At 39.9% G+C, this 13,608-nt stretch overlaps 1 protein-coding gene across 1 annotated transcript in view; it reads right to left on the reverse strand.

The window, feature by feature from the left end:
* The window catches only part of MAST1 (microtubule associated serine/threonine kinase 1), a 1,222,161-nt gene that overhangs the window by 304,671 nt on the left and 903,882 nt on the right, over positions 1-13,608 (reverse strand). The window contains exon 17 of the mRNA XM_044084747.1: positions 11,685-11,807. Coding sequence (XP_043940682.1) covers positions 11,685-11,807 — 123 coding nt within the window. The remainder of the gene's footprint in view (positions 1-11,684; positions 11,808-13,608) is intronic.

A 13,608-nucleotide genomic window follows, 5' to 3' on the forward strand; every position in this document is an offset into this window, starting at 1 on the left:
ACAAAAGAGAATGTAAAAATTGAGAAGCTGGGAACTCTTACTTATGGATATGGATAGCAAGAACAAAGAGTGAAAATGTTTTTATTCCCTTTAGTCTTGTAATGGGTTGGGCATACTTTTATCAACCCAAAGAGAGTTTGTGGACAAAAAATAACAAATTGAAGGGCAAGAGTTAAGTGGGATAAGCTGATCCTTTCAATAGAACAAGGTGATTTAGGATTACCTGATTTGAAGGGATATTTTAGAGCTACGCAGTTATGGCTCATGTACGTAACACAAGCAGAACATTATAATTCAAAGTGGAAATGGGATTATGATGAAGCAGGGGGAAGTTGAAGAAACAGAGAGAAAGAGAAAGAAAACGGAATTTTGGATGCAGATCCTTAACGAGAATAACAAATCCATACAGAGTATTATATTCATAAAGTTGTTGAAAGTATTCTAAGAACTAAACCAACATGGGAATGGAGAAAGGAGATTCTGCCAAACAGGGATGACTGCAAGTAGGGATACAGACAATATGCATTAGAGGCCAGAATTTACTGGTGAAACCTTGCAAAGGCACCAAGATATTGGGAGCAAATAACTCAAGTAGGAAAGGTAATGGAATGGGATGAGGCCAAAAAGTAATATGGATTGCAGGATGGAGACTGCCTCCCCTAGCAGGGCTTGATCTCAGAGTGTAGGCAAAGAAAAAGGGACAGAGGGATTTTCAGTGAAAGACCTGCTCTGGTAGAGTTTTTAGTTGAATCTGAAACAGAAGCAGCTGTTAAAAATGGCTAATTAGTTGATCATATCAAATACTGCATTATAACAATAAGAATCAATCAGAGGAGGTTAGAAAAGATTGAGAAGAGAAACTGGAAAATAAATTTACAAGAAAACAATGCAAAGACACATGCAGGGTTCTCAAATATACAACCAAGTCCAGAAGCTGTATGATCTTTGCTTGGAAGTGTTTGCATAGGTATTGTTATGTTCCAAGCAGACTTCAAAACAATTTCCTGCAAGTACATAGAAAATGTTGGAGGTGTAATGTGGAAGAAAGAGGTAGCTGGGAATATATGTTTTGGGAGTGTAATTAGTTGGCAGATTTTAAAAATTCCCTGCAGAGTACTCTATCAGAAATATTGGGTGAGTAACTGGCTGTAACTAATGAAATTATTCTTTTGAGCTGGGATACAGTTTCTGAATTGCCTAGACATAGTAAGGCCTTATTAAGTTTAATTCTATTGGTTGTCAAAAAAAAAAACATTTACTAGAAAATGGAAATCAAAGTCTACACCAACTGTATCTGATGTATTGAATATTATAAAACAGATAAAAGAACTGGTACAGGGACCTTTAGAATGGGAAGAAGAAAATTACATAAAAGTAAATGGAAATTGTGGGTACAATGCATGCATAATAATGTTCAGGAGGAGGAGGAGTGACCAAAATGACTGCAAACTGGGTGCAATTACTGAATCCTCAAATTATGTCAGTACACTCCAGGATGGTCTTACACAGACCAACAACTGGTGTCTTGGTCATGGTCTCAAACTGAATGCAAAGAAATACATCAGCATTCCCATTGGCACATACAATGTCCCTTAACACTATCAAATCAACAACAATATACTAAGAATCCACAAATGGTAAGGGGAACTGGGATCACAAGTTGACCGCAACCTTAACTTCGACCAACGTGTGTCTACTGTGGTAAGAAAGGCTTTTTATATAGCACACTTAATTAGTAAAGGCATTACCTTGAGAGCAAAAGAGGTTATAACTTCTCTATACTAGGCACTAGTCAGGCCCATAATTGAGTATAACGCCCCGTTCAGCATGTACCATACAAAGCACCTGCAGCAATTGGAGAGACCTCAGAGGTTTCTAACAAAGAAGATCAAGGGACTCCAGCAAGTGCTGTACACAGACCGACTAAAGTTCCTATCACTTTACTTTGTATCATATAGACTTCTTAGAGAAGACCTACGCCTGGCTTATAGAGCAATCTCAGACCCAAACCTAATTAACTTGCTGCATATCCGTAAATCAAACGGGACTAGGGTCACCCATTCTAGGGACCTAAATATGGCTTGTGACTTAAATAGGACATGCTGGAGGGGCAGATTTATTTCCCAGCAACTGCCACGTCTTTGGAATAGGCCACCTATTCTTGTGAAATAGAACACCTCTATGACACTGTTCAAAATAAAACCTGGATTTCTGGGTGGGGCACCGTAAATTCTTACTGAGAATAGTGCCCACAACTCTCCTGGACATAGGCAGTCATTACTAAATGTAATCTTGGGTATTAATTAACATTTCTATTGTATTACATTGGGATGAATTGGCTCGGCTTGAATTGAAATGACCTCCAGGTTGATAGCTTACTAATCTCCTATGATCCTATAAGTGAGGTTTAAGGGAAGGCAGGAATTCAGCAGTTTTGTAATTCTGGACTGATGATAGTACCAAAGAATGTGTATGTAACGTATATTGTATTTAAATTGAAGAATGCTGGCTTGTTTTCTTTTTTGTTAATGTATGTTTGCCTGAGTCTTAAGTGATAATTTTATAACGGTGTTTAAAAAAAGTTCAGTTTACTTGAGATGTCCTTCCATGGATCACTGTTGCAGTATTACAACTGATAGGATGGAGCAGTACATCCTGCCAGGATACAAAAGCCTGGGCACCTTCCTGTCAAGCCATACATCTGCAGTATGACCTAAGTTCAAAGGTGCTAAGAGGTACTTAAGGAACTTATTGGCAGGAAATACCTCAGAATGTTCTTGCTGCCGCACTGCACTCTTGCTTCAGCATTAGTCTATCAGATGTGCAAACCATGTTGTTTACTTTGCTTTGCACAGATAAGTATTCCCCTTGGGAAACCTTCCTTTTATCTTCTATTTGTGATGAGAGTTTTTGTTCATGTCAAAGGCAACTTCCTTGCAACGACAATCACTGTAAGTATTTATTTTGTCTTGGAGCTAGAGATAATTATGAATGTTTTATTTGTCAGTCATTTTTCCCTAAGATAAACATAACGGATATTGTCTTTGAAAATTTACTTGGTGAATCACAGATTTGAAGTACTTGCTCAGGATAAAATGGTTTGTGAGACTTCCTGCTTAGATGTCCCTCATTTTCAGAAACAGAGGCTTAAAACATCCAGGCCTAAAGATTCTCCCATTCGGTCGGGCCAGGACGTCTCCTCTGTGTCTCTTGATGATTGCTTGGATTGCTCAGATTCCTTGTCTGCTCCCTCTACAGCAACCCTGTTTGAGGCCAGAACATTGCAGCCCTCTTGCACATCTAGACATCTGCTTCATGTGGGAAGGGGGAACCTTAGCTTGTTGTTTTGGAGGGACCACATTCGATTCCTAAGATTCTTGTTAGAGAGGAAGTCCCTACTCTTGATTGTGGTACATCAGGGTTTGGAACCACCGCATTTTGGGCAAGCAGGCATCCCTGCTAAAAAGAAGCAGAAAACCAACCATACCTCTTCCTCTCAACAGACATGCAAGGATCCAGAAAAGCAGTGTCATGATTTCCCTCAGCGGCTTTTCAGAGCTGTTATACCCTTAACCCCACTATTCTTCTCTACTGCTTCTTCTTCTCCTGTTAGGAGGCATAGAGATTCCTCTTCAGAGGATGAGGATTCCGAATCCCATGTCGATTCTTTATCTTATTTCTCATGATTTCATTCTCCTGTTGATTCTGAGGAAGAAGAAGATGCAGAAGAAGACCACTTGTCCCTCATTCTCCGCTGGAAGAGCTTTCCTTTGAAGATGCAATTCTTAAGATGATGCCCCACTTTCAGTGGGAAGGCAAACAGGTGCCAGCCATGCAGAAGAGATTTATGAGCTCTTGAAAACAGGAGCTCCTAAACACTCTGCTATTGCCAGTGTTTTGGAGGTTTTATTAGATACATTTTCCACTGCTTCTCTCAACCCTGAGTCACAGCTTCTTTCCATCCCCCCCAAAAAACTGACAGAGTTTACAAGGACAACACTCACATATATTTTTCTATAAAAACACCTCCTCTGATCCTGCTGTAATTTTCTTCTCAACTCAGAAACCTAACAGGTTGCTTCTATCTGTCAGTGTTCACCCAAATGCTAAAGATAGCAGAGCCTTTGAAAGACATTGCAAAAATGTATATAGTTTTGCCGCCTTATTCTTTTGTGTCACAAACCATTAAAATCATGGGAGACTTAAACAAGGTTCTATCAGATTTGCCAGATTCAGAACGTAAGTCACCCGCTTTATCTCTGGTTAATTCTACATCACAAATGGCTCGGCACTCTATTAAGTGCAGTTATGATGCATCTGACACCTTGTCCAGAGCAGTTGGTGCTGGTTCTGCACCTTGTCCAGAGCAGTTGATGCTGGTTCTGCACCTTGTCCAGAGAAGTTGTTGCTGATTCTGCACCTTGTCCAGAGCAGTTGGTGCTGGTTCTGCACCTTGTCCAGAGTAGTTGCTGCTGGTTCTGCACCTTGTCCAGAGCAGTTGATGCTGGTTCTGCACCTTGTCCAGAGCAGTTGGTGCTGGTTCTGCACCTTGTCCAGAGCAGTTGCTGCTGGTTCTGCACCTTGTCCAGAGCAGTTGTTGCTGATTCTGCACCTTGTCCAGAGCAGTTGGTGCTGGTTCTGCACCTTGTCCAGAGTAGTTGCTGCTGGTTCTGCACCTTGTCCAGAGCAGTTGATGCTGGTTCTGCACCTTGTCCAGAGCAGTTGGTGCTGGTTCTGCACCTTGTCCAGAGTAGTTGCTGCTGGTTCTGCACCTTGTCCAGAGCAGTTGATGCTGGTTCTGCACCTTGTCCAGAGCAGTTGGTGCTGGTTCTGCACCTTGTCCAGAGCAGTTGCTGCTGGTTCTGCACCTTGTCCAGAGTAGTTGCTGCTGGTTCTGCACCTTGTCCAGAGCAGTTGATGCTGGTTCTGCACCTTGTCCAGAGCAGTTGCTGCTGGTTCTGCACCTTGTCCAGAGCAGTTGCTGCTGGTTCTGCACCTTGTCCAGAGCAGTTGTTGCTGATTCTGCACCTTGTCCAGAGCAGTTGGTGCTGGTTCTGCACTTAGAAGATTGCCTTGGTTAAGGCTTCACCCCTTACTAGTGGATGTTAAGGCTAAGTTTTTTGATTCTCCCTGGATAAGGAACATCCTTTTGGATCTGTTGTTGTAGGCCTTTCAAAAGTTTACAAGAAAAATGTAAGATTATGCAAGATTTCAAGCAAGTCTTTCTATCTCATATGCCATAGTTTCAGAAGAAGTACCCTTCAAAGGCTAGCCCCTTCTTTTCAGAAGAGCAAAAACCCACCCAAAAGGGTAAAAGGTGTAATAAAAAGAAATTTCAGGATAAATCACATCAGGATTTCAAGGGTTCTAAACCTTTCTTCCCTGATAAGGCAGCCTATTTATGACCTCTGACCCCCATCTTGGCCAGTTTTCTATTCTTTCCCAAAAACATTCTTTCTGTTCTAGTTTGCAAATCCATAACAAAAAAGAAATGGATACTTTCCATCATCCAAAAAGGTTACAAAATCTCTAGGATTGCTCCTCCAAGTTGCTCAAGATTTCTTCAGCCTCATTGAAACCAGGCCCCTCATCTTTTTCAGGACCTGTTTTCCCACCGCAAATAGAATTATTTCCTACTCATCAGTTGGGAAGAAGCTTTTATTGCATTTTTTCTAGTTCCTATAACGCAGGGCAATTGGACAACCATTCTGGACTTGTCCTTTCTTGATACCTTTCTAAACGTTCCAAGTTTCTAACTGTTGACCCTTCAGTCCTTGTTATCAATGTTTCTTCCACAGGCTTATCTGGTAACACATTGGATTTAAATGACTTATACCTACATATTTCTATTCATACAGACTGCTGGAAAATCTTAAGATTTTGTGTCTCATCAGTTCACTTTCAGTTTTCTGCTTTACCCTTTGATATTTCCCCTACCCCACAGGTATTCACAAAGTGCCGGCTCCTGTCATTGCCTTTTGCAGACTTCAAGAGATTCAACTTTTCCCTTATTTGGATAATCTTCTCATTCAGACCCTTTCAAAGGAGACTCTCCTGAAGGTCTTGCACTTTACAATGGCTCGCTTATACCATCTGCAGTTCACTTTAAACCTCAAACAGTCTCTTTTGATCTTATCCCAAGGGCCTGGATTTCCTTGTATGCATACCCCCTATATGACAGCCCTTCTTCCTCCAAACAAAATCTAGTTCCTGTCAAACTATCTTCAGCCTCTTCTACCCTTGGATGTGACCTCAGCATGAGAGATGTTGATGGCCCTGGAGCATATGGAATTATATCATTGTGGACTCAGCACTGCCACTCTTTAGATTTTCAAATTCACCTGTTGATCCTCATCAAGAAGGAATTCTTATGATGGATCAACCAGACTTCACTTAATCCAGGAGTGCCCTTTCTGATTCATCTGCCTTGCCAGGAGCTATACACAGATGCATACAACATGGCATGACGAACATGTCCCAAGGACACAAAGGTTTGGATTGTCTGGTCAGTCAGAAACAGCATGTCAAGGAAATAAAGGCTTTCATCCTTGCACTTCAATCCTTGAACCACCTTCAGACCCAAGGATCCCAGGTCTTCTCCAAATTCTAGACAGACATCACAGTTATGCATTATATAAACAAGCAGGGAGGCACAAAGTCCCATCACCTCTACAGACTAGCCATGGTTGCTTGGGACATTGCCATACAGTACAATGTACACATTCCCTTGGAAAACAATACAGTGGCAGACTTTAGTGGTTCCAAAGCAGACCATCACAAGAGGATGTTAACCAGAGAAGTCTTTCTAGACACTGTCTATCAGTGGAGTACTCCCCAAGCAGATTTTCTCTCCTCCACTAAGAGCAGGCAACTCAGGTAGGTCTGCTTTTGGATACCATGCCCAGAAGTATGGAAGAGGGACACCATGTTTTTCTCATATTTCTTTAAGCATTCCCCCTTTCTATGATTCCCAAAGTCCTTCTCAAAATCAAGAAGCATAAGCCCACAATCTTGTTGGTGACTCCTTTCTGGCCAAGACAGCACTGGATCCCTCTTCTCTTTCATTTGGCAGAGGACAATCATCTCAAATTGCCTGACAAGATGGACTTGGTTAACCAACACAGACAAGGGCTTTCTAATTCATCCAAATCTGCAAACTCTAAGATTTACCATTTAGATGACATGATTTAAGTTCCATTCAGAAACCTGTTTTCAGATGATGTGCTACAAGTATTTAAGGAAACTAGAAAACATGCTACAAGAAAGTCTTATGTTTCCAAATGGAAAAAAAATCTATTTTGTGCCACAAGAAAAATAGTACCCTTATCCTATGGGCATGCCTGGCATTCACTCCTATTTGTGTGAAGTGCTCGATTTTGGACTGACAATTTCTTCTTTCAAAGCACATCTGTCATCTATTGTTGCCTCTCTGCCCTTATATCCACCACTGTCACATGCTTTGAGGTCAAACAGTTTTTGAAAGGCTTACTGCACCTTAGACCTCCAAGAAGAGATGTCCCCCCTCCTTAGGATATAAATTATGTCATCCTTGCTCCTCTTGAACCTGCTCCTTGTTGCTTAAATTCTGTACTTGGAAGACTGTTTGGTCTGTCGTGCTGACTTCAGCAGAGTGTCAGAGCTGCAGGCATTAATGGCCTCTGCACCTTCTCTCATCTTCCACAATGAGAGGGTAACTCTTAGGACTAACCTTTCTTTTATGCCTAAAGTGTTAAATAAGGTCCTTTTGAATCAGTCCATCAACCTTCCTACGTTTTTCCATTTCCTGAAAACAAAGGAGACACTCTTGCACCCTTTGGACATTCAGAGGCAACTCAGATTTTACCATGATAACACCAGGAGCATTAGAACATCTGATCAGCACTTCGTCTTCTTTCAGAACAAGAAGCTAGGCCTTTCAGTTTCTATGCAAACAATTTCTAACTGGGTTTCCACTGCTCATTCTTTCTGCTATTTCTTTCATGGAAAATATCTCCCTGGTGTAGATAAAGCTCATTCAGTGAGAGCTGTTGCCTCCTCTGGTGGCTTCTTCAAAGGTCTAAATTCAAGATCCATCCTAGAAGCAGCTACTTGGTCTTTTATTCAGACTTTTACCAAACATTATAAGACTGATGTTTACTTCAGGGCTACAGCTGGATTCGCTAGATCTTTCCCTAAAGGAATCTTAGACCCCACATCCTTCTCTACTTAGGCAGCTTTGGAAATCTCCCTATCAGTTAGTAATTCTGGAACACTGATCCAAGGAAGGACTTAGTAAGTTATGTAAGGACTTGCCATAACATTACATGTTCACATCATCACTGCTGCAGTATTACATCCACCCTCTTTCTCCCCTGTTGTATTATCCTCTTTTTGTTTTTGACTGTGACGGGCAATTTCTTCATTTTTTCCCTCTTCAATTGACATGTACATTTTAAAAATTGTTGCGTCTGCTTCTGTTTCAGCACTTGGTTTGCAGTATGAAGGTCCTTATACCAGCTAGCAAAGGCTTTTTGATTAAAAACATTTGAAGAGCAATGCCAATGCATTTCCACATACGAGAATAACAATGCAAACAGCACTCTAAACGTGCATGACTTGAAATCAATACTGAGTGCTATCTTACATTCTTAACCAGTTATGCACATTACACATTCAAGTGTTTATATATATATATATATATATATATATATATATATATATATATATATAGATGGAGATAGATTGTGCACTTTCTAGCTTAATATCAGAAATTATGTCCTATTATTTTGACAGAGGTTATAACATACCTTCTCATGCAGGGTATTCAATGGACGCTAGACCCACTTCTGACCTTTGCAGCTCTTGTTAATATATTCCAATCTCTCTACAGAAAGAGCAATTCCTTCTTGAAATATAATAATATTTTTCATTGTTCCCCTAAATCCTTTCTGAGTTGTCCCTGCAGGCAGGTAATATCTGTAATAAAAAGATAATACTACAGGTGCAGTTCCTAGACACCGTTCTATGCCCCTTCTTGTCCTAAAAATGAAGACATAGTTCCCTAGGATCAACAGCCTTTAATCAATGCATTATTTTCTGATCATACATATGTTTTCCTTGTAATGAAACTATCCAAGGCTCCAGATTTCTAACATAGTTAGTTTACCCACAAACAATTTATATGATAAAACTCATCCAGCATCAATAAAGTCTGTTCCTTTTAACCCCTTTATAAAATTCAGTTATAAACTATCATAGTATCCTCTCGGTGTATGAAACAATATCCTATAGTCTCAGTTAATAACACCTGAGATATTTGTCCATGTTTTTTGGCCTGAGGACACATAACAAAAATGGACAACTATTTACAAAAGCAACCAACTGAAAAATACTCTTGAAATGACATAAATAAAGCATTCATGGACAGAACAACCATTAGATTACCCAGTTCTATATTTAGAATTTTGCCCGTACAGTTACTCATGGATAACAGAAACAACTTTATGTTAGGTGCCCAGTGGAATGCCCCCCCCCAATCCCCCCTGCACTGAAAGCTTGTAAGTGTGATTGTGAAGCTTTGCCACAATATAGACATAAGCTTAGACACACCTGATGGAGCTGGAAGGTGAAGATGGTCATTGCCATCCAGAAGAGAGGGGGGATAGAGTACACTGCCACAATCCTTTGATGGAGGGGTGGTAAAGTGCATGTGTGCTCTGGGGTGGGGGTTAGTCTTGGTAAGCCACTGCCTGGTGAATGCCTTCAATATGGGTGTGCAATAGCATGTGACTGTATGTAGAAACTGCTGTGTGCCTTTGTGGTGATGCAGATGGCATATGCCCACCACTCACTCAGGACTGGGGACAGCCTCATGGCTGTCTGAATGTAGCCGCCATTAGACAGCTCTCACCCTGCCTCTTGGTGATTTCTCAGGTAATAGAACTTAAAAGTGTATATGGCTTCTCATGGGTCATGTAATGGCTTACCTAGTATTGTTCCTGTGTTTTGTCTGTATGGGACATGACTTATGATGACTTCATAATTCTAGCACTGCTTTTCAGCCTTTAAGGATGCAATACATTCTCAGATTCATAATTCAGATTTTAAGCTAAAAGCCATTATTTGATGTTTATTAACATGTTAAGATAAGATATAATACTTAGATTTAATGCTATTTAAGCAAATGGTTTCCATTATAGTGAAGAGTGGTACTTGAGAATTTTGTTCGTAAAATTATATTCCTTATGAGCACTATTGTATTTGATTTGATTATGGAATGTGGTTTGCAAAATATACTTCAGTTTGAGAAAATATAAGGTATTAAGTGTCAAAATAAACTATTGACTCTTGAATCATAGGTTTGTAGTGAAAAATTAATGTCTTATATAAGTAAACATCTTTTTGTATTATCATATGTTTATGTTGTAAGACAAAAATCTTGCCTCTCTCCTCCTGTTTAAAAGGAAAAGTGTTAAATACCTTAATAGCTTCTTCACCTGTGACATGAAGGAACACTGTACATTTTTATTAGAAAGTCTAGTCGCATTGAGGCACTCAAAACTCTAAATCCTCTGAATCCACAGCTTCCAATTTTCAGAGAAGTACCCCTGAAGCTTCAAAGACATTGCTGTAGGGCAGTCATTGTGTTGCAAAAACTGAGGAAGTACAACTGAAAAAACATTGGTGGTTCTATGGTGTGCAAAAAATTAAATAATATTTTTGATAGCAAGTGTTGCCTGTAGTTTACAAAAACTTGTCTGATTAATTGAGATAAATACGGAAAGATGAAAATGAGACATTTAGAGGACTTGCACATTTCAAAATAAGAGTTTCAGAGTTGTCCTGATATTGCCCATGGATGAGATAGAGGAGAAGCCTCATTTAGTAAATTTATGGGTCTGCAGAAGCATCACAAACAGTTGAAAATACACAGTAGATCAATAAAGCAGCTTCTGGTAACAAATTGTGGCATAATGCCCCTTTTATTCTGACAAAATGTCATATAAGAATAAAGAATATATTGTCAATATAACGAGCAACAGGTATGAGACATAAAATACTTTCACCATGAAGCTTTACTGCAGAGTGACTCTGAAGGCAGGATCACAAATACCCAGTACCTTTAGCTCCCCTTAAAGACACATGCACTATTTTCATGTATTACCACAAATCTGACCATCCTGGGCAGGTTGGTTGCCCTTCCTTTTTCTCCATCTCAGTCTCCAAGGGAATCTTTGGGAGACACATGGAGAGATGTGATCCCTCTTGCCAGGAGCACTCTACTATACTAAACCATTTTTTTAGAATATGGTCCATATTGGATTCATTAAAATTAAGTTTAAAATGTAAAACAATAAAATGACTATAAATGTAATAAAAGAAAATTTGTCTGAAATAGTTATTACACATAATGACATATCTCACTATTTATATTATGGATAGTTCTCCAAATCCTAAAGAATTAGTTTCCTGTACTCAGACTGACAAACCTAAATTCCACATCCCAGTCCATAGACCCTGAAACAAATCTTTCATTTGGTAGAAATCCAATGTGTCCTGGAAGAAAATACTGAAGAATGTTATACATAAGCAAGCCACATGACAGACATTTCATGCAGCAAGCAGACAATCAGAATCACACACAAGCAATAAAAGTTATGTCTAAGAAAACATTTCCCAGTTAAAAAAAAAAAAATAACACTTGCTGTCAAAGTAACTGGTGTCTTCTTCAGACTCCAGGTGAGGGATGAACTCTGCTTTCTGTCGTAACAGGCCGTTCCAGTCCAAGTCCTTGAAGAAACAATGTTCTTTCACTTCATATGCTCCACCTGAGAACGGATAAACATAGGCCAGCATTTGTATTCCTTCTTGGTCTCATACACCTGTTATATAGCATTTCTTTGTTACATTCAGAATTCATGTCTATTGCTTGGACCAGCAAATGTGACCTGTTGGTATCCAGGAAGTCCACAATGCCAAATGCAAACTAACTTCTAATGTCTTTTGTGTTGATGCAGTTATGCAGTACAGTACAATCTTGGTTAAGGAAGGTGCACAGTTTGACCCAGCAACTGGAAGGTTAATTTTATTGCAGTAAATCTATGTGTAGCTACCAGAAAATAGCAAGATTGCTTGTTTACTTAACGGTAACAGTAATAACAGTAGTACTATATACCACTGCAAGCTATACACAAGCAAGCAAATCATCTACAGCTGTAATAAGGATTTCAAGGATCTACATTAGAACACCGAGCATTCAAAATGTCGAGTGTTCTAATATCGAACCCTAGCAATCGAAAATACAAAACATCGAACATTCGGCACAGCAAACTTTTTCCTAGGGAAAAAATTTGCTGTTCCAAAACACATACACACAACACAAGCACACCAACCAAACAGCAATCCACACACATACACCTAAACTCTTACACCTAACCCTACATTAAACTATACATACACCACTAACTATCCACTTACCTTAACCCATACCCTAACCATAAGGTCCGTCACTATCGCACAGTCACCTCACCCAAGCCCTAACCCTAATTCACCTAACCCGCCCTAACCCACACGTCCACACAATCGCACACTTATCTGACCCGTGCCCTAACCCACATGTCCACATAATCGCACACTTACCTGAACCTGACCCGTAACTTTCCACCAGAGTACTGAAAATACCGAAGCAACAGAAAAAGACTATGAATTTGGTGTCCTTTTTCTTCGATATTTTCAGCGTTTGCTGAAAACGGGTCGATATTAGAACACTGGACATTTCAAATGCTCAGTGTTCTAATATAGACCTGATTTCAATAACCAGACATGCATAGATAATTGTACAGAAGAGCTGCCCTTTAACTGCAGATGTTACATAGAAGTGAATAGTGCATGTGTTTAATGTGTAACAGAGTTTTCTCAGCTGTATGTGTAAACCAACTTCCAAAATGGAGTTCCCATTCCCCTAAGTCTACCTCCACCCCAAACTGTGCATGCCATGGACAGCACAGCTTTTCATTACTAAAACAAACAATCAAAAAAAATGACAGGCTTAAGCAAAGGAAAAAAAGAGAGAGAGACCGAGTGACTCACCGACAGAGAGAACTCTGCTAGGTATTCACTATGTGCGAATTTTTAACAACTGTGTGACAACTCTGATAGATGCCGATGTGTGCAGGATCTTTTAAAAACTTTCACTTCTGTGTAAGCACTCTGTTAGACAGTCAGTGTGTACGCAGATATTCATAACTGTTTCAATTCTCTGCAAGAACTCTGGCAGTCACAGTATCTGCACTTTTTAATAATGTTTTACCTCTTTGGAAGAACTCTGACCTGTGTTGATTTGTGACCCCTGGGACATGCTTGAGTACATTTTCATAGTGCAATAGTGTTGTTGTTCATTGTTTTGAGAGAGGATGCAAATGGAAGTTGAGTGCTTACTATAATGATAGAGCTGCAGTGACAGTTTCTTTCCCATCACCTCTTAGACTAAGAATGACATGCATTTAAGGCCCATCTCGCATCCAGACTAGTTAAAGTGTATGACCCAATGGAACTCATACATGTGCAACTCACCATGAACAGGGTGTTGTACCATACCCTTGCAACCTATAGGTCCCCCTCCATATTCCA

The sequence above is a fragment of the Protopterus annectens genome, chromosome 9.part0 (assembly GCF_019279795.1).
Source record: "Protopterus annectens isolate FY-2018-M chromosome 9.part0, PAN1.0, whole genome shotgun sequence".
Lineage (NCBI taxonomy): Eukaryota > Metazoa > Chordata > Ceratodontiformes > Protopteridae > Protopterus > Protopterus annectens.